Raw genomic sequence first — 22275 nt, forward strand, 5'->3', positions numbered from 1 at the left:
CAAAAAGTAGCGAATTTGTAATAAGAGTAGCCCAATTTTTTTTTAGTGAATGATATGGGTTTCAAAGTAATATATTTTGATACATTGAATATAGTACACGATGTTAATTGTTTTATTAATATTATTTCTGCACATACACATATTATAATAATATATGTTTACAAGAAAGACTGCTACCAAAATTTTTCCGAGCTGTTTTCTTTACCGTGTATGTTGTAATAAACTATTCCTATATTTACAGTTGTTTCTCCCTGTGAAGATTATTAAACAATGGTGATTATAAGGGCGCGGAAGTTCAACCTGGCCAGGGCCGCCAGCAGCCCTTGGGCCCGCCCCGGCAGCACCCAGTCTTTAATTTGGTACCTTTGTGGCACCTTTGTGGGACCTTGGTATAAGCCTAACATGTATATATACACACTGGCTGCCTGTCCCCCTACACAATGATTTATTATTACCTATTATTTTATCGTTTAATTTAAATATTAAATAAAATAATTTATTTAATTATTATAGTAAGTACTTAATAATTTAATAATAAGTAGTAAGTACATAAAAATAATTAAAAAGTACAGTTTAGTCATAGGAGATTCCTAGATTGGAATTCACTACCAAATTTCGATATATCCAAGTATTTTTAGTGTGAAATGCTGTTATTATATGCATAAATTGTTGTTTTAATAATATTACGCTTAACCATTTAGGCTGGACGGTAGAGCGACGGTCTCCTTTCCTACAGGTCCGCGTTCAATCCCCGACCGCCCAAGAAGTTGGGCACCATTCCTTTCCCCCGTTCCATCCCAAATCCGTATCCTGATCCCTTCCGAGTGCTATATAGTCGTAATGACTTGGCGCTTTTCACTTGATAGTTCCCCCACCCCTCCTGAATAATATTAGGAGAGCAGTATTTACGAGCTATTCATGCCCGTGCCACCTCTTGGGTGGCTTAATCTTCATCAATCGAGAGCAGTACGTCCTAACCAGACGTTATATGATGATATGATGAACAGTTGATAAATAAAAGTAATTGCGGAATTCCAGTTATCTAATACTTATCATAAATGGTAAACCTTATCATAAGCCAAGAGATTTGTAGATCAGTGTTTAAAAGGGAATTCGGAAGTAATAATAACAGCTGATGCCATCTGTCGGCAGAAGAGAACACTATCAACTGGCTGGTCAACAGTGGCCATAAGATACAGCTTACGCCATCTGTTGACATCAAATTACACTTATAACAAATTACCCTGCAAAATACAACTAACGCCATCTCTTTTTTTTCCAACGCACTATAAATAGCCAAACAGCAACCCATAAGGTGGGTTGTTGTGCTCGGGTAGGAGGTTCCAAGCTCCGCCCACAGATGGTATGGGTGCATAATAAATGGCATATCATGGGTAGATATTCTTTGTTGACATTCACACAACAGCCAATCTTAGGAAGGGATTAGCTAAAGGCTCCATCCACTTAATAAATCATCTTTATTCAGGACACCGTCCTTGCTTATGACATTCTGCTTCAACTTTAATCTACCTAAAAAGTGAAATGTTAAGTATTTAAAAGTATTAATATAGTGATAATTAAATACTGCAGGATGTAACGGGTGTTACAGAAACATGGGCTGGCTACCTAACTAGTGACGTCATCAGAGGGTGTTGCCTCACACAAATAATATCAGCGATACAATGCCTCCGTCCTCTTATTGGTCTACATTATTCAGTTAGATGGAAATTTCTGTCTTGTATAAAACAGAAATTGTTGTTCTTTTGTACAACAACAAGGTTATTGAGCAAAAGGACGTATTTCTTATTTTGCATTTTATTCATATAAGCGTTGGCATTCCCCGCAACAGCCAATCACAGGAAGGTATTTGTTGGAAACTCTGCCTCAACAAAGTTGATTCCTAATAAACTCTAACAATAAATTCGTTTAATAAACGAGTATTTAGGGTCAAGCTACAAATGAACATTATAGGATAACGGTGTTTAGCTTGCAGCTTCGTTAGACAGAATCCCTGGTCTTAATTTTAAAAATAAAGAACTAGAAAGCGTATTTTATTGCTAACTTTTCGAGAAATGAATCCCAGTCTCATATTTGCGAACGTTTATGCATTGATTTTTTGGCTTAAGTTCTTATCATAATCCCTTTTGCAATCTCAACACCAACTGGCTCGTATCTTGTAACTATCTTCGTTACTTAGCCTCAAAACCTTACATTTGTCTTACATATTCTCAACAGTAGATAAAAGTAATTGCAGAATTCTAGTTACCTAATACATGGTTTCATGGTATAAAACCTTATTATAAGCTACCAGACGTATAGATCAGTGTTTAAAGTAATAATAATATATTGTTGTTGTGCTCGGGTAAGAGGTCTCAAGCTCCGCCCACAAGATGATATGGGGTGCAAAATAAATAAAATTATGGCATATCATTGGTAGAAACTCTTTGTTGACATTCACACAACAGCCAACCACAGGAGGGGATCAGCTATAGGTGCCATCCACTTAGTAAATCAACTTAGTTCGGCCCACCAGTCCTGCTTATGGAATTCTGCTTTAACTTTAATTTACCCAGAAAAGTGAAGTGTTAATTATTTAAAGTGTTAATAAAATGATGATTAAATATTGCAGGATATAACAGATGTTATATAAAAATGGGCTGGCTACCTAACTTGTGACGTAATTATTGGGGGTTGCCTTGACACAAATAATGATACACTGCTCTGCCCTCTTATTCCAGTAAATTATTCAGTTAGATGGAGATTTCTGTCAGGTGCAAAACAGAAATTGTTGTTCTTTTTCACAACAACCTTGTTGTTGTGCACAATGACCTATTTCTTAGTTTAAATTTTATTCATAAAAAGAGTGTTGGTATTCCCCGCAACAGCCAATCACAGGAAGGTATTTCTGGAAGCTCGGCCTCCTTATGGACTCAGCACATCGCTCTAGCTCATGGCTCTCTGTTTCATCTCTTGTATATACAAACTATGACTTTTTTCGATTACTTTAATATGAGATATAAAAGTTTTTACACAAAATGGCTAAATTCTGCCATTAAATGGACTTTGTCTGGTATACATACAAACATACACCAATTTATTACCATTCATCCATTATTAATTTCAAATGTAATGTATACTGTCTAGTTTTTTCCTCTCGCCATTACTTGGTGCAATATTTGAAAGTTGTCTATTTATTTATCGATCTATCTATTATCTTGTATTTATATTTACAAGTTTCTGTGCTTGGAAGAAAACTGCATTGAATTGGGACTAATTTATTAAATAATATTATTTAGTATTAATTAATATTTACAATTATTATTAATTACAATTATTTATAGCTTAGTTACTTTCATGTAACTCGCAATCGTACATTCTTAACGATGATTGATTAACACATTTGTCAATCACACTGCACACATTTGTGAAGTGTGAATTTAATCCTTAAGTAAATAATAATCACAGTCTTAGTTAATTATGGGTTAAATGAGTCACAGAAGTTAACTAAGCTATGTGTACTAAGGCTACTACCAGAAGTGGAATGGTTGCTAAGTGAATGCCAGAAGGAGGAGTTTATTGGACCGTAAGTGGAAGATTTTTTTTGGAGTGACTGATCTTTGTGGTCGTGAAAGGATATACTCTGCGTGCTGTGCTCGCATTTAAATCGTCAGTCTGTGGCTGCTATCGCGGGGTGCTTGTTTGTGTTGCATCTAATCCTAAATAATCATAATTAAGTTTCTTAACATTAATAGCCCAAATTAGCACATCTTGCTTTTAAATTAGCCCAAAAAGTAGCAAGTAGCGAAATTAAAAATTTGGGAACGCGGGGCTCTCAAAAGTAGCCCAATTCGCTATTTGTAGCCCAATCTGGCAACACTGCTCCCGCAAGGGACTGACTGGCGTGATATGAGTATCTGGCTCGAAGCTTCGAAATGCAATCTCCTGTTCATAAGTCTTGCTCGACGAAGCCGTGCAGAAACTAGTCCTCGTTAATATAGCAGTCCGTCCTTGTCAACAAAGGCCAAATGCTCGTTAATACAGCCGCCGAACAGTTTGTTTATGAATGAAAACTTCATGCGATTCACAACTGATGACGAATGTTTTTTCTCGAGCAAGTTCGCGTTCTCTGATCGAATCGCTCCTCCGTAAATGCTTCATCCTCGGACTGCAAATTCCAATAATTGCTAAACAGAACCTAAGTTAGGTCTAACTATTCAAAACATTTTAGCAAGTAATACTATTATCATATACTTGAGAACACACAAAACTTTTAACAGAGTACGTTAAAAATGATGAATTTGTCTTTTAAGTTTGGCCGCAGCCTGGACGAGCGTAGCCTAAGGGCAGATTAATTTACACCGGAGAATTTATGGATATACAGTTCGGTAAAATTAACGAATGTGTGTTTTGGAATCGGGGGTGTAGCTTGTCCGAGCATAGCCTAAGGATGGGCTGCAAGTTTTACACACGAGAGGTCACGTTCTCTAATAGTTCTCATTTGTACTAGTCAAATGAAAGAGAAAAGAAAACTGTTAACTGAGGATATAATTACTTATCAAAAGACGACACCAAGTCTGTTAGACTATTTAGCTTTAGCCGAGGGGAAGTAGATAGGAATATGTCTTTAACTGCTGTTCATAATCTCACATTTTATCATTTCTTTGTACAAACAAAAACTGAAAATGTTGCTTTCGTTGATTTCGGCACATGGCAAGGAATGAAATGTAAGAGAAATTCAATGTACAGGATCTTTTTTTCTATATTAAATAATATACAATATAAAGATCATATATATATATACATCAATTTACAAGAGAAAATACATAATATATAGTTGTAAAGAATATCTGAATATGAATATAGACAGGCAGATTTAGGATTGTAAGGATATAGGAGATTCAATTAAATAGGTACATACTTGATTATACAGTAGTGCAAGTCTAAAATTTGTCAGTTTCAATTTCAATATTATAGTTCTCAAGTGAAAGTTTGAAAGTTTTGTCACAAGAGTTTACAGATTGACTAATTTGGTAATAGCTCCTCTGTCTTAGTACCTTATTGCTAATATGGTATGTTGTCAGCCAAATGTGACTATTGCTTAGCCTAATGTGATCTTTTATCTGGCCAACTGTGTCTATTGCTTAGCCTAATGTGGTCTGTTGTCTAGCCAAATGTATCTATTGCTTAGCCTAATGTGGTATGTTGTCAGCCAACTGTGTCTATTGCTTAGTCTAATATGGTATGTTGTCTAGCCAAATGTGTCTATTGCTTAGCCGAATGTGGTCTGTTGTCTAGCCAAATGTCTACTGCTTAGTCTATTATGGTATGTTGTCAGCAAAATGTGTCTATTGCTTAGCCTATTGTGGTCTTTTATCTAGCCAACTGTGTCTATTGCTTAGCCTAATGTGGTCTATTGTCTGAACTAATGTAATTTGTAATTGTTATCTAGTCTTATATGTTTACTGACTAGCATAATTTCTGTTATCTAGCCAAATGTGACTGTTATCTAGCTTAATGTAATGTTACTGCTGTCTAGCCTAATGTGGTTGTTGTCTATTGTGGCTATTGTCTATCCAGATATGGTTTGTTTAGCCTAATGCATTAACGTACTGTATATCGTTGTATGATTGTTTTTATAGTGTGTGTGTATACTCACCTAGGTTGTGCTTGCTGAGGTTGAGCTCTGGCTCTTAGGTCTGGCCTCTTAACTGTCAATCAACTGGTGTACAGGTTCCTGAGCCTATTAGGCTCTATCATATTTTAATTTGAAACTGTATAGAGTCTGCGTCCACCACATCACTTCCTGATGCATTACATTTCCCAATTATTCTGACACTAAAAATGTTATTTCTCAATGGCTCATCTGGGTACTTAATTTCCACTTGTGTCCCCTTGTGCGTGTGACCCCGTGTTAAATAAATTGTCTTTATCTACCCTTTCAATTCCTCTTGAGAATCTTGTATGTGGTGATCTTGTCTCCCTTAACTCTTCTTTCTTCAAGTGACGTGCGGTTCCCATAGTCTCTCTTCTCAGCTCATACCCCTCAGCTCGGGTACTAGTCTGGTGGCATACTTCTGAACCTTCTTCAATTTAGTGGTGTGTGTGTGTGTGTGTGTGTGTGTGTGTGTGTGTGTGTGTGTGTGTGTGTGTGTGTGTGTGTGTGTGTGTTCGAACATGTATCTCCCCACAATAATCATTAAAAACAGTCTCAGTAAAACAGGGCAATAAAATCAATGAATAATATCACCAAATTTTTATTACAAAATACTCACGACATAAACACTAACACACACACACAGCCATTGGCATCACGAAATATATAGAAAATATCAAATTTAGAAACCTCGGTATTGTACAAGATGTTAATATCAAGGTACAATTGTCTTTACAATAATACAGTGAAGGCTCGGAGGAAGTCAAGATGCGGCTCGGTACGTATTAAAGATTACACTTCATTAAAATGACAAGGGGAAAATTTCAATGGAAAGTAATATACTTTCCACCTATGTGCGCTCCCAGAAGTACAATTCAAAACGATGTAAAGAGGCAAAAGATAAAGCAATGCACTTTCTTGTCACTGCATATGATAGACCCCAACCATGTCTCACCATCACTGTTTGTGATACAGTTCCTTCTATGTGTCACCATCACTGCATGTGATACAGTTTCTTCTGTCTCACCATCACTGCATGTGATACAGTTTCTTCTGTGTCACCATCACTACATGTGATTCAGTCCCCTGCCATGTCTCACCATCACTGCATGTAATACAGTTCCTTCTATGTGTCACCATCACTGAAAGTAATACAGTTTCTTCCATGTGTCACCATCACTGCATGTAATACAGCCCCTTCCATATTCAGTATCATTATCACTGCGTGTCAACAGTTCCATAAACCTTCTATGATCAATAAGAAATATATTTTACAAATACTCTACTTAAAACAAATAAATTATCAATGTCAATATCTGCAATACAGATTCCACAATTCCTAAACTTGCATCTGAGGGTTTATATACAACTTTGCATCAGTTGAAATGTATGTACAGTACAGTAGGTTTAGCTAGACAGACGAAGATAGGTAGCTATAACGACTTAGTCCTTGAAAACAAAACATAAAAGAATCACTTTATTACGGCATAGGCTTATTATATATAACCTACACACATATATAACTGATTATAGCACCAACTAATGGTTAGAAGAGCTTAAACAAACCACAGATGTCTCCAATCTGTGGTTTGTGGGGCTCTACTAAGCTTCGCGGAGCGGAAGAAGCCGATGTTTAATGTAGATGTCTTTGGAGCCTGCCCACACACAGGTGTCTCCGTGCTGTGGTGGGCAGGGTCCAGAGTCTAGTCATGCCCACACAGGTGTCTGCAGGCTGTGTTGGGCAAGGTACAGTGGTTTAGACCTGCCCACACAGGTGTTTCCGGGCTGTGGTGGGCAAGGTCCTGTAGTCTAAACCTGCCCACACAGGTGTCTGCAGGCTGTGGTAGGTAGGGCCCAATGGACTAGACCTGCCCACACAGGTGTCTCCAGGCTGTGGTGGGCAGGTTCCAATGGTCCAGACCACCTGTCTATCAAGCGCTGATGTAAGCAGGTGGATGGTAACTGGAAAATGACGAGAGCGTTAAGAGGCGCTCACTTACCAGCATTAGACTTGCATGAGATATGGCTAATAATGCCGTGAATTTAGCCATGAGCTACTTGGAAGAACAATGACCAAAATATTTCATCTTCTCGAGAGCACAGCTAATAGTCTCAAAGTTGGCAGGGCCAAAACTGACGGGGGTTTGTTGTTTTAGGGACGTTGCTGTGAGAGCCACGATTGCCGAAGAGTGGTCAGCAAAGTGGCGGGACCTGAGGGGAAATCCATCACACCACCGACGTCTCGAGAGCGTGGTTGGTGTGCGCTTGAACCCTTGAGTGCTGAGGCGTGGGTTGCGGGCTGGGTCTGAGGGAGAGGGAGGTCTCCAGGATGATTGTGCTCTTGGTGCTTTTTCTCCGGTGCGTGGCAGGGTATCCTAGCTGCCTCATGCGGTACTGGCGCCATCGCTTCCGAAGAAGCTCCTGCACCTCGCCGTTCAGAAAGCAGTACAGCACCGATACGAACACACCCTGTAGGGTATGGATATATTATAATGTGTTAACACTAAAGTAGAACACACACCCTATGCATGGATGATACACCATGAATCAACACTAATTTTAGTGTATAAAACTCCACCAATCCGTTTAGGAATACAAACCACATTCAAGGTACGGAAGGTAGAAATAGCCTCTGCTACTCTATCCTTTTGAGATGTATTCTATTATCTCAATAAACGTACTTGAACTTGAACACATGCAAGGTCATTAAATATGTATTATGCCCCAGCAAGTGATCAATGTCTCTCAACTAACAGCTGGAGGCCAACTCAGATACTGAAGGATGACGACATCTGGAGTAATTTGTCACTCCAAGACCCACCCGCACGTGAGGACTGGAAGAAGCCACCCGCTAGGGCGGGACTCACCTGGGAGGACTGAAGGAGAGCGTTGGTGAGCATGTAGGCGCCCTCGAGGTCACCCTTGCCAGGGTTAACAGCAAAGAGCAGGTTGGTGATCCCCAGCAGGGGAAAGAGCACAGCCGTCGCCTTGATCGCCTTCCTGTGTGTGTGTGTGTGCAAGCAAGCAAGCAAGCAAGTGAGACACATCAATGAAATCAGTGTTGTGAGATCACTTATTACAAAGAGTAATATCTCCAACCCGCGACACAGTCATCACCAGGTCGTCCCTTTACCCACTTAACCAACAACTCCCACACACAAAACTCTTTAGCTGATGTCAATTCTCTTGTTGATATAAAAGCAGCTAAACATTGACTACCTCGAGTTACTGGAATATGATACAATGGAAAATGTTACCAATGGGCTGACCTGACTTGCGTGGTCTCGACGGCATCACTGGCGCGTAGTTTGGTCACCAGGATCCTGATGATGTTGACCAGGAAGAGGAGGTTAATCTGCGGGTCACCACACCATGGGTAGCGGGGTTAATACCAACTACTACTCGAGGTTAATCTTCAAGAAAAGTGTATACAGGTATATACAGTTTAAGCTGGGAGAGCATGTCTAATAATGTCCTCAATTATATTTTAGACCACTAAAAATATCTATGATAAGATAAGCGAGAGAACCAAGTCATTGCTTTTTACTGCATAGCGTTCAAAAGGCGGGGCCAAGAGCTAGCACGCAAACCCAACAAATACAGTTAGGTGAGCACCACACGCGAACCTACTGCACACCTACTTAAGACATATTAGCTTCCACTTCATCTGGGGGAGAATATATATGCTTGTACAATGCTTTAAGAAAATTAAAACTGCCTTGAAATTTCTTTGGGGTAATCGGAGCAAGTTCTAATTAAATTAAATAGCTTTAATACACAGTTATATATTATATTATATTATATTATATTATATATATATATATATATATATATATATATATATATATATATATATATATATATATATATATATATATATATATTTGTTTTTTTTTATTAAATATGACCGAAAAAGTAAGATTAATAATTCTAACACGAATTTTCTCAATGTTTCTTATATTTTTTTCACTGTTGATGGTAACTGAAAAATCAATTCTCCAAAATTCATTTTTATTTAGACTAGAATTAAAAATGAAATTTGGAGAATTGATTTTTCAGTTACCATCAACAATGAAAAAAATATAAGAAACATTGAGAAAATTCGTGTTAGAATTATTAATCTTACTTTTTCGGTCATATTTAATAATATATGTCTACAGGAAAGACTGCTACCAAAATATATTAATATATATATATATATATATATATATATATATATATATATATATATATATATATATATATATATATATATATATATATATATATATATATATATATATATCGTACCTAGTAGCCAGAACGCACTTCTCAGCCTACTATGCAAGGCCCAATTTGCCTAATAAGCCAAGTTTTCATGAATTAATTGTTTTTCGACTACCTAACCTACCTAACCTAACCTAACCTAACTTTTTCTGCTACCTAACCTAACCTAACCTATAAGGATAGGTTAGGTTAGGTTAGGTAGGGTTGGTTAGGTTCGGTCATATATCTACGTTTATTTTAACTCCAATAAAAAAAAATTACTTCACACATAATGAAATGGGTAGCTTTATCATTTCATAAGAAAAAAATTAGAGAAAATATATTTATTCAGGAAAACTTGGCTTATTAGGCAAATCGGGCCATGCATTGTAGGCTGATAAGTGCGTTCTGGCTAATAGGTACGACATATATATATATATATATATATATATATATATATATATATATATATATATATATATATATATATATATATATATATATACATCAAACACTACCGAGCGAGACCCCTAAATAATATATTAATTAGATTTCCTTTGCTTTCACGTTTTTGTGTACACGGACAAATTCCTTTCGGAAACTCCTCATCACTTGCGTCAGAGGAAACGTTTTTGTGGAGGGCAAAAGTTTTCATTACCGAACTCAGACCCAAGAAGACTGTGAGTGGTCGGGTTATGGTTAATTAATGAAATGTGTGTGTGTCTGAAACGTCAGTAAATGGCTGGTGTGGCATTGTTTATCGAGTTCTTGGCATATTCTAGCTGGTCGTGTTTGTGTAAATTCGCTTTCCAGACTGTACTGTTGCGTGATGACCAGACCACACACTAGAAAGTGAAGGGACGACGACGTTTCGGTCCGTCCTGAACCATTCTCAAGTCGATACACACACAATCGGGTTGAGAATGGTCCAGGACGGACCGAAACGTCGCCGTCGCTTCACTTTCTAGTGTGTGGTCTGGTCAACATACTTCAGCCACGTTATTGTGACTCGTCTCCTGTGTGCTATCGCGTACTTACATGGTGTGCCACAAGACTTTCTCGCAGCGTGGCGAGTGAGTGTGGGCCTGGATCATCCCTTGATATACTGTACACACATATCTTCCAGGCACAGTAATCAGGAGAACTGTCAGAAAATTACTTGGCAAACACACGTTTCTGGACCACTACCTGGCAATGCTTACCTGGATAATCTCATGATGCAAATATTTCTTCCTGGAACGTTAATCGGGACTGTTGTTGTTCTTGATAATTACTCAGCAAGCATGCCCTCGTAAACATTACACAGATCTGCAACTCTATTTGCTCTGTACACCTTTCCCTCCATCCCTCCCTTCCCCTCTACTCTCTGTGTCGTGTCTCCCTGTGTATGTGTCTGTCTGTCTCTCTAACCCTGTCAGTCTGTCTATCAGTCTCTCTGACCCTGTCTGTCTGCCTGTCAGTCTCTCTGTCTATCTCCCTCTTTTTCTGGAACAGAGCTCTGGCAATCTCTACTCAAGATCACCACCTCACAAACACAGGAACAGATACGTTTTTCCTGTTTCCTTACAGTTTTTCATTTCCTTTACAGGAACATTAGTCAAGAGAGCTTCCCTGGATCCTATCGAGAGAAAGGTTACTTTCCAGAACATAGATATAACCTTCTTCCGGCTCCCGTGACCACAGCAATTCTACCTTCAGTTAAAGTGGAATAAAGAGCTGGATTTTGCAATAGTTCTGGAATGCATAGAGCATAGATTGGGACGAGATATTATCAGTGGCAGCTAATATTAAGTAATGAAATATTAGATAGAACGTTAATAATAATAATAAAAAAGCATTTTTTCGTTAAATTATCTGAAAGGTTAAAGGTAGGGTAATTATGAGGAGAAAGCGCTTTGCCAGTGCGATTACATAGCACTTGGAAGGGATATGTGGACAAGGAACTGCGGTATGAGGTGAAGAAGGTGGGTTACGAAGCCAAGGAGCTGAGATATGTTGAGACGGGGGTGAAGGAACGGTACCCACTCACTTGGGTTCTTGGGGATGGAACGCCGCCCCTGATGATTGATTGATTAACGAAGATTAAGCCACCACAAGAGATGGCACGGGCATGAGTAGCCCGTAGGTGGTAGATGTCTGGAGTAAATGCGATCGATCTTTGGCTTTAACGGGTTATTCATGCCCGTGGCATCTCTTGTGGTGGCTTTAATCTTCATCAATTAATCCATCAATCGGCCTTTGGTCGTGTGGCCGTCCCTGCCTGGAGCGAGGTCGTCGCTATACCCACCAATCGAAGTCGATCAACCAAACAGATTATCGACATATATGATAAGGTGAGGGGGGGAAGAATGTTTGCTCATTCTTCCTCAGGACTTTGCTCATTCTTACCTTTCTTTAGTAGATTTCAAATATTGGACAAATATTCTTCGTCAGAGGAAGTACACACAGTGAACCCTGCTGCAATCTAAGGGTAATCACGACGAGCTAATTAAGCGACCTTGTTTTTCAGGTCCTGGGCAAGGGAGGTTGGTCACTAGCGAAGGGTGAAGAAGATAGGCAATCAGTGTAAAATTGGAATAATTACCTGCTGCTTCCTATAATGAAAATGAGCAAAATAATTGCCTACAAATTTCTTTACTTATATATATATATATTTTATAGGTTCCCACGTATCAAATAATTATTCATGTTTTATTTGAGAGACGAGACAGTTGGCTTTTTCTTAGTAACTGAAGAGTGTCTTAAGAAAGTTGTGACCTATTATTATGAGACGCTATACGGAGGACATACGAGGCAGGGACGCGGATATCTGGAGACGCCCACAGCTCCTAGCTTCTCCAGCAGGTACTTAAGCAGCTGTGAGCCTGGAGACGACCTGGCTATACCCCCCCTAGGCACTCTGCTGCCAGCAGGAGACCGGAAAACGGGCGGTCGGCCACAGCTTTTGACTTATTAAAACCTACGTCCAGCATTTGACTTATCGTCAAAGAGGATGGAGGATGTGTGGGCTCAGCACTCTACTGACATACGCGCCAAAAACAACCTCGCTGGGGTTGTGTGTGTATGAATGTATGTATGTATGTATGTATGTATGTATGTATGTATGTATGTATGTATGTATGTATGTATGTATGTATGTGTATGTGTATGTATATATATATATATATATATATATATATATATATATATATATATATATATATATATACATATGTCGTACCTAGTAGCCAGAACGCACTTCTCAGCCTACTATGCAAGGCCCGATTTGCATAATAAGCCAAGTTTTCATGAATTAATTGTTTTTCGACTACCTAACCTACCTAACCTAACCTAACCTAACTTTTTCAGCTACCTAACCTAACCTAACCTATAAAGATAGGTTAGGTTAGGTTAGGTAGGGAAGGTTAGGTTCGGTCATATATCTACGTTAATTTTAACTTCAATAAAAAAAAATTGACCTCATACATTATGAAATGGGTAGCTTTATCATTTCATAAGAAAAAAATTAGAGAAAATATAATAATTCAGGAAAACTTGGCTTATTAGGCAAATTGGGCCTTGCATAGTAGGCTGAGAAGTGCGTTCTGGCTACTAGGTACGACATATATATATATATATATATATATATATATATATATATATATATATATATATATATATATATATATATATATATATATATATATATATATATATCCAGGAAGCGTGTTGGGGACACTACACGCCGCGGGGCTGTGAGTTACTGGTGGTGGGAGACGGGTGGCTAGGGCCATCTCTCCACCCTTATTTATATCTCAATTAGTTCTTCGCGCCATGATGAATAGATCACTGTTGAGATGCTTCTGCGTCCTGCTTGGTCTCGCGGGTTGGCTCCTGCTTGGTCTCCCTGGTAGACACCTGCTTGGTCTCCCTGGTAGACACCTGCTTGGTCTCGCTGGTAGACACCTGCTTGGCCTCGCTGGTAGACACCTGCTTGGTCTCGCTGGTAGACACCTGCTTGGCCTCTGTTCTACTAATATTTCGCCAAAAAATACCTGAATGTGATAGGCAGGCGATGAGTCACAATAACGTGGTTAAAGTATGTTGACCAGACCACAGGCATCCTCAATTGACTTGAGAATGGTCCAGGACGGACCGAAACGTCGTCGTCCCTTCACCTTCTAGTGTGTGGTCTGGTCAACAACCTGATTGTGATATGTTGGTTTAAAGAGGTATACAGTGAACCCGGCATCCACAGTATCCTGTATTCATTATAAGCAGCTTGCACGAGGGCGAACAGAGGTACAGTGAACAGGTCCTAAAACGATCACATAAATACCTCACTTTATCCACGACATTTATCTACCTGAAAACCAAAGTTTTCAAACAATAACCATCAGAAGTTGAAGGCAATAGCCAAAAAAGCGGTCCAATGTTACGAAATGAATAGTTACAAAAAAAAAAAAGAGTCAAAAGCAAAATGTAAACTCAGCACTTCCTCGCTTCCCCTTAAGTTTACAAGTTTACACGACCCACACTGGCCGAGCTGGGTCATGTGTGTGTGTGTGTGTGTGTGTGTGTGTGTGTGTGTGTGTGTGTGTGTGTGTGTGTGTGTGTGTGTGTGTGTGTGTGTGTGTTGGTGGGTGGGGGGGGTGGAGAGAGAGAGGAGAGAAAGCAGGGTCAACAGGATAAGGGGAGGGAGGTCTGGGTGGAAGAGGTCTGGAATCCAAGAAACGACACTCAGGCCTGGCTACCGGAAGCACTAACTCCATCAGAGGCACCTACCATGGGATGGAGGAGCCACTGGGGAACACACCTACCATGAGAGCAGTGACCATGGGGGCCACCAGGATCCAGACGTAGGGGAGGACAGCGTAGCCCCGCCAGCAATGGACTGGGTGATGGATAGCCATGGCCGTGGCCCAGGCCACCAGGAACACAAGCGACCAGCCTGCAACACAAGAATTCGTCAAAAGGTGCCAGCAGCATTCGTCAAGGCTGCTTTTTACGCCACCACTTTCCTTAAGCATAGCGCCTTTGTTTACAAGTCTTAAAACAGTTTACCGGCTTGGAAACTTCACAACCCAAGGTTATTATTGTTACAAAACAATCTCGTAGCGCCTCGGAGCTCATTAACTGATTAATATATGTCAACAAAGCCGCCATGACTGAGTAAAAATGCGCAGGTTTCGTCAGTGAAAGCGTAAATGCTTCCTAAAGCGTTCTCATATATTTATTTGACGTTTAACATGAAAGACATACCATACCGTAAAGAAACAGAATACATAGTTTGAGAAATCAGTGATGCTGAGGTTGTTATGAGATGATAATGTCTGCTGCCTGGCGACTGACCTCAGAGTGAAAGACTGACCCCCCAGCTTATGGTGTAGTAGAGTGAATGACTGACCCCAGTCTATGGTGTAGTAGAGTGAAGGACTGACCCCAGCCTATGGTGTAGTAGAGAGTGAAGGACTGACCCCAGCCTATGGTGTAGTAGAGAGTGAAGGACTGGCCCCAGCCTATGGTGTAGTAGAGAGTGAAGGACTGACCCCAGCCTATGGTGTAGTAGAGAGTGAAGGACTGGCCCCAGCCTATGGTGTAGTAGAGTGAATGACTGACCCCAGCCTATGGTGTAGTAGAGTGAAGGACTGACCCCAGCCTATGGTGTAGTAGAGTGAAGGACTGACCCCAGCCTATGGTGTAGTAGAGAGAGCGAAGGACTGACCCCAGCCTATGGTGTAGTAGAGTGAAGGACTGACCCCAGCCTATGGTGTAGTAGAGAGTGAAGGACTGACCCCAGCCTATGGTGTAGTAGAGTGAAGGACTGACCCCAGCCTATGGTGTAGTAGAGAGAGTGAAGGACTGACCCCAGCCTATGGTGTAGTAGAGTGAAGGACTGACCCCAGCCTATGGTGTAGTAGAGAGTGAAGGACTGACCCCAGCCTATGGTGTAGTAGAGAGTGAAGGACTGACCCCAGCCTATGGTGTAGTAGAGTGAAGGACTGACCCCAGCCTATGGTGTAGTAGAGTGAAGGACTGACCCCAGCCTATGGTGTAGTAGAGTGAAGGACTGACCCCAGCCTATGGTGTAGTAGAGAGAGTGAAGGACTGACCCCAGCCTATGGTGTAGTAGAGTGAAGGACTGACCCCAGCCTATGGTGTAGTAGAGAGTGAAGGACTGACCCCAGCCTATGGTGTAGTAGAGTGAAGGACTGACCCCAGCCTATGGTGTAGTAGAGTGAAGGACTGACCCCAGCCTATGGTGTAGTAGAGAGAGTGAAGGACTGACCCCAGCCTATGGTGTAGTAGAGTGAAGGACTGACCCCAGCCTATGGTGTAGTAGAGTGAAGGACTGACCCCAGCCTATGGTGTAGTAGAGTGAAGGACTGACCCCAGCCTATGGTGTAGTAGAGAGAGTGAAGGACTGACCCCAGCCTATGGTGTAGTAGAGAGTGAAGGACTGACCCCAGCCTATGGTGTAGTAGAGAGTGAAGCACTGACCCCAGCCTATGGTGTAGTAGAGAGTGAAGCACTGACCCCAGCCTATGGTGTAGTAGAGAGTGAAGGACTGACCCCAGCCTATGGTGTAGTAGAGAGTGAAGGACTGACCCCAGCCTATGGTGTAGTAGAGAGTGAAGGGAGCGCCGGAGTCGAAGACATTAGAGGTGAGTCTGGAGTGCAAGAAGAGGCCCTCCACGAACATCCAGTTGATGGAGGCCATCTGGGCGTACATCCCGAGGGCCAGCAGCGTCTTGCACAGCCAATCCTGCAACATCAACACCATCTTACCATCTTACACAATAGCAGTCGCCAATAATGTGATATATTTATTGTGGATCATCTTTGGAGCACTGAAGGTGGGATCGAAGCATCGTCCTGTGCGTGGCCCCATCCCGGATGCGCGCCTTGAAGCGTGGATCACGAGATACTTATAATGAACGAGCCAGGAGTGTGACGCCAGCCCTAACCTCCCCGTGACGCCAGCCACACCTCCGCGTCACGCCAGCCACACCCTGCGTCACGCTAGCCACACCCCCGCGTCACGCTAGCCACACCGCATCACCTCGCGTGCTTCCACATGCGGTCACGAGTGCGTTTTGCCGCCTGCCACGCGCGGAAAGTGTAGGACAACAACACTACTCTTGTGAAGAATCTCACAGTTGCCATACGCGCAAGTGCCGAGAATAGAGTGTCATATTCCAGTGTTGCCATGTACGGAAAAGCACAGGAGACTGCTGCCGGATCACCTGGCCAGCTGGTGGAGCCAGACCACCTGGCCAGCTGCTTGCATGAGTGTTGTATGAGTGCATGAATGAGGGCCAGACCACTGCAGGTACAGCATTTGTTGTCGTCTTTGCTCTCTCTCTCTCTCTCTCTCTCTCTCTCTCTCTCTCTCTCTCTCTCTCTCTCTCTCTCTCTCTCTCTCTCTCTCTCTCTCTCTCTCTCTCTCTCTCTCTCCCTCTCTCTCTCTTTCTCTCTTTCTCTCTCTCTCTCTCTCTCTCTCTCTCTCTCTCTCTCTCTCTCTCTCTCTCTCTCTCTCTCTCTCTCTCTGCCAATTAATCTTGCTCACCCAACACCTGAAACAGGTGGGGGCCGAGGTAGGAAAGATCAGTGAGTTGAATATTGTCGTTGTGGCTGTCGTTACTTCCACACTCACAGTTACAGGTGTGGAAGTGTCGTGCATCATCGTTACTGCACATATGTGACACTTAGCGACCATAACTGCTATGCAATGCTGACTGCCCCCATTGACAGATTATCGAGTGATACTGAGGCATGATCATTTCCTGTCACTTAAGACAGTATTTTAATTATTGTTCATGCGCACGTGTTAGAACTCCCCACAGAGCTCCTGCTGTTGTTGTTTTAGGTACTGGGAACAAAATGTTCCAAAGTAGCACGGGCTATGGTGAGCCCGTAGTGGACTTACCTGCCACAGGAGCGGGGCTGTAACTTGTGACGGAGCGCCTGGACCCCCGATTAGCATACCAACAGTGTTTAGGAAGCCGCGTTAATTGATTGGTTGTCGAGACCAGTGTTAAGTGAGTCTTTGTTCCTTCAAGGCAACCATTACAGATCAATTATAGACGTTCCCTGTCTGTCTGATCCAATTATCTTAACCGTGACCACTCTCGAGTAATCAAGCCCCTGGGTCTTAGCAACTTCTTGAGATAAGCTTAAGTTCACTTCTACTCTAATGTTTCCGTGAAAATCTCCGAAGATATTGCTACTCACCACTAGTGCCTTCAAGTCTTATACAAGCCTTTAATCGCTAATTCAGTAAATGTGATGTTTCTTTTTGGTAAATTTGCATTAAGGAAGGAGGGGGGAGATTCTCAGGGTCAAGGTGAACCTCAACCCGGGGAACACCAGTCTGAGGACGACCAACTACAGTCAGGTCCCACTCGAGTGGTGGGCCGAGGGCTGGCAGTGCCGCTCTAGTGGCTGGTGCAGCCTGCATGCACAAGGCCTTCAGGGAAAAGTAATATCCCACATTGGACACTCACCACGTCACTACAGATGAGTAAGGACACTCACCACGTCACTACAGATGAGGAAGAAGACTCACCACGTCACGGTAGATGAGGAAGAAGACTCACCACGTCACTACAGACGAGGAAGAAGACTCACCACGTCACTACAGACGAGGAAGAAGACTCACCACGTCACTACAGATGAGGAAGAAGACTCACCACGTCACTACAGACGAGGAAGAAGACTCACCACGTCACTACAGACGAGGAAGAAGACTCACCACGTCACTACAGATGAGGAAGAAGACTCACCACGTCACTACAGATGAGGAAGAAGACTCACCACGTCACTACAGATGAGGAAGAAGACTCACCACGTCCCTACAGATGAGTAAGGACACTCACCACGTCACTACAGACGAGGAAGAAGACTCACCACGTCCCTACAGATGAGGAAGAAGACTCACCACGTCACTACAGACGAGGAAGAAGACTCACCACGTCACTACAGACGAGGAAGAAGACTCACCACGTCCCTACAGACGAGGAAGAAGACTAACCACGTCACTACAGATGAGGAAGAAGACTCACCACGTCACTACAGATGAGGAAGAAGACTCACCACGTCCCTACAGATGAGGAAGAAGACTCACCACGTCCCTACAGACGAGGAAGAAGACTCACCACGTCCCTACAGACGAGGAAGAAGACTCACCACGTCCCTACAGATGAGGAAGAAGACTCACCACGTCCCTACAGATGAGGAAGAAGACTCACCACGTCACTACAGATGAGGAAGAAGACTCACCACGTCACTACAGACGAGGAAGAAGACTCACCACGTCACTACAGATGAGGAAGAAGACTCACCACGTCACTACAGACGAGGAAGAAGACTCACCACGTCACTACAGATGAGGAAGAAGACTCACCACGTCACGGTAGATGAGAGTCTGGCGGTTGGAGATGAAGGGTTCGGTGAGGACGAGCATCACCATGAAGCGGAGGATGAGGGACACCACCAGGTTCCTATGGACCCTCAGCCGGTCACACTCCAGCGTCCTGCGGACCGTTACGTGACGTATTATGTGACATATTATGTAGGGTAATATGTGAAGCACAATGGCGGGCATTATATTGCGGGAGGAGGAGGTCACTATTTTAGGGTCTCCATGTGCCACATAGCCATGTCCGAAGTGATATGCTTTTACGCTGGAAAGAGAAGTATGAGTTAGCTGCGTGTGTGTGCGTGTGTGTGTGTGTGTGTGTGTGTGTGTGTGTGTGTGTGTGTGTGTGTGTGTGTGTGTGTGTGTGTGTGTGTGTGTGTGTGTGTGTGTGTGTGTGTATGTGTGTGTGTGTCTGGTGTACTCAGTTAGTTGTGCTTGCGGGGGTTGAGCTTTGGCTCTTTGGTTCCGCCTCTCAACCGTCAATCTAATGGTGTACAGATTCCTGAGCCTACTGGGCTCTGTCATATCTACATTTGAAACTGTGTATGCAGTCTGCCTCCACCACATCTGTGTGAGTGTGAGTGTGTGTGTGTGTGTGTGTGTGTGTGTGTGTGTGTGTGTGTGTGTGTGTGTGTGTGTGTGTGTGTGTGTCTGAAATAAATAATGTGTAAAATAAGAGCAAATGGGTAGGGAGACAGTCAATTAAACGATTAGAGAGCCGGGGTTCTAAAAGCGCACAGCTCGATCTTCCAGACACAAGGGGTAGACACACCCACATACACGTGTGTAGGGGATATGATAGGAACGTATAAAATACTCAGCGGAATTGACATAAGAGGAAATAGATGAAATGTTCACACGTAACAGCAACTGAACGAGGGGACATGGGTGGAAGCTGGAAACTCAGATGAGTCACAGAGATGTTAGGATGTTTTCTTTAAGCGTGAGAGTAGTGGAAAAATGGAATGCACTTAAGGAGCAGGTCGTGGAAGCAAACTCTATTACTAATTTTAAAACTAGATAGGATAGGGAAATGGGACCGGAGTCATTGCTGTAAACAACCGATGGCTCGAAAGGCGGGATCCAAGAATCAATGCTCGATCCTGCAGGCACAAATAGGTAAGTATACACACACACACACACTTCCCGTCTCGGCTATGCCAACGACAGCATACCCGAACCCCGTTAACGGCAATCGAACCCCTGTTAACGGTAATCGAACACCATTAACGGTAATCAGTGCACTCAAGCTTGCCGCTAGAGTCGCGAAGCAGATTTGTGAGACGCCAAAAGTCAGCTGAGAGAGAGAGAAAAAATCAGAGCTGAGGATACACCACGGATCTCAATGTGTGGGTGGTAGTGGTGGTGGTGGTGGTGGTGGTGGTGGTGGTGGTGGTGGGTGGGTGAGTGGTAGGAGTGGGCGTAGTGGTGATAGGTGGGCGACTGGGAAGTGGGTATGGTAGGTGGGTGACAGGGGGGGGGGATGAGGGGAGAGAAGTACCTGTCACAGATCATAAAACTTTACCCTTACACTTGCAAGATTCAGTCTTGAGAAGACTGAAGCTATCTCAGCTCCGTCCCAATTCCATTAAGGTTATCTCTGTAATGAATTCGAAGCCTTGGCACAAATAATCTCTTTGTTGTAAAGTCTCGTTTTCGCGTTGTCGTTCAAAGCCTCGTGGCTGTCTATGCCAATCCTGTTCATTGCGGCTCCTGTTGCAAGGTCTCTGCATTGTGGTTGCTACAAAGCCTGTTAATTTGTAGTTGTTGTTGTAAAGCCTGATCAATGTGGCTGTTGATGTCTATCCGTTAGCCCTGTGAAATCTTGAAATAATGATCTTATTCCTTAGTATGATGTTGTATAAGGTTAGGCAGGTTAGCGCCATGAGAAAAAGACGGATATTATCAGGACTGTGCATGAATTCGTTGTGCCTTGTGCAGTTGCACAGTGGCGGTGTATACCATATAATTGGCTCTACATAGTAAACACATCAAAGGTTTCCTGCAACAAGCAGGCAAACTTGTTTGTTGTTGATGTTGTTGCAAAAGTTATATTTAGTCATACAAATGTAATCATGTTTTTTTTTTTAAAGTGACATTTAATAAAGAAATGTCATTTTTCTGTTAAAAGTTACATTTAGTCAACAAATCTAAGTTTTATATTTAAGCTTACTTTGGTTAATAAGTTTGATCAGACGCTTAAGATCGAATCACTGCAGGCGATGAGTTACAATTATGTGGCTGAAATATGTTGACCAGATCACACACACTAGAAAGTGAAGGGACATACGACGTTTCGGTCCGTCCAGGACCATTCTCAAGTCGATTGTGATTGACCATTCACAATCGACTTGAGAATGGGTCCAGGACGGACCGAAACGCCGTCGTCCCTTCATTTTCTAGTGTGCGGTCTGGTCAACATCGAATCACTCTAAATTGCTGGCTTCCGCGAGGTGAGGCTTCGTGAATTTTACGAGAAGCGTAAAAGCTTAATGATTTTCGGATGCAATTTCATGCTGCTAGTTTTTGTTGCTTGTCGGTTTGTGTTTGTTTCATGGATTCCTATTTGTTTAGTGTATTTGTCGTGGCGAGAGCGAAGGTGGTGTACCTGGGGGTGGGGGCCCCATAAGTGCTTCTCTTTTGTTAGTGGTCAACAGTGTTATTCACTTCTTATTATGTTCTAGAATAGAACACGAAACAATGAGGTATAAATGGGATAAGTTTAGATTTAGGAAAGACCTGGGTAAATACTGGCGCGGTAACAGGGTTGTTGATTTGTGGAAACAATTACCGCGTAACATAATAGAACTAGGATACCTTGACGGTTTCAAACGTAGGTTAGACATATATATGAATGTGATTGGGTTGGTTATATATATATATATATATATATATATATATATATATATATATATATATATATATATATATATATATATATATATATATGCGAACAAGCCTGAATGGGGTGTGAGTT

The 22275-nt window shown here is 42.1% G+C and overlaps 1 protein-coding gene across 2 annotated transcripts in view; it reads right to left on the minus strand.

The window, feature by feature from the left end:
- Window positions 1-6193: 6193 nt before the first annotated feature.
- The window catches only part of LOC123758913 (corticotropin-releasing factor receptor 2), a 174038-nt gene continuing 157956 nt past the window's right edge, over window positions 6194-22275 (minus strand). Inside the window, exons 6-11 of one of the 2 annotated variants that reach the window (XM_069334600.1) lie at window positions 19284-19413; window positions 16487-16643; window positions 14698-14828; window positions 8923-9008; window positions 8521-8653; window positions 6194-8122 (exon numbers count right to left, since the gene is read on the minus strand). In XM_069334600.1, the coding sequence (XP_069190701.1) occupies window positions 7880-8122; window positions 8521-8653; window positions 8923-9008; window positions 14698-14828; window positions 16487-16643; window positions 19284-19413 (880 nt within the window). In that variant the 3' untranslated portion in view covers window positions 6194-7879. The remainder of the gene's footprint in view (window positions 8123-8520; window positions 8654-8922; window positions 9009-14697; window positions 14829-16486; window positions 16644-19283; window positions 19414-22275) is intronic. The other variant, XM_069334599.1, reaches the window with a different exon arrangement.

This window comes from Procambarus clarkii, chromosome 31 (assembly GCF_040958095.1).
Source record: "Procambarus clarkii isolate CNS0578487 chromosome 31, FALCON_Pclarkii_2.0, whole genome shotgun sequence".
Lineage (NCBI taxonomy): Eukaryota > Metazoa > Arthropoda > Malacostraca > Decapoda > Cambaridae > Procambarus > Procambarus clarkii.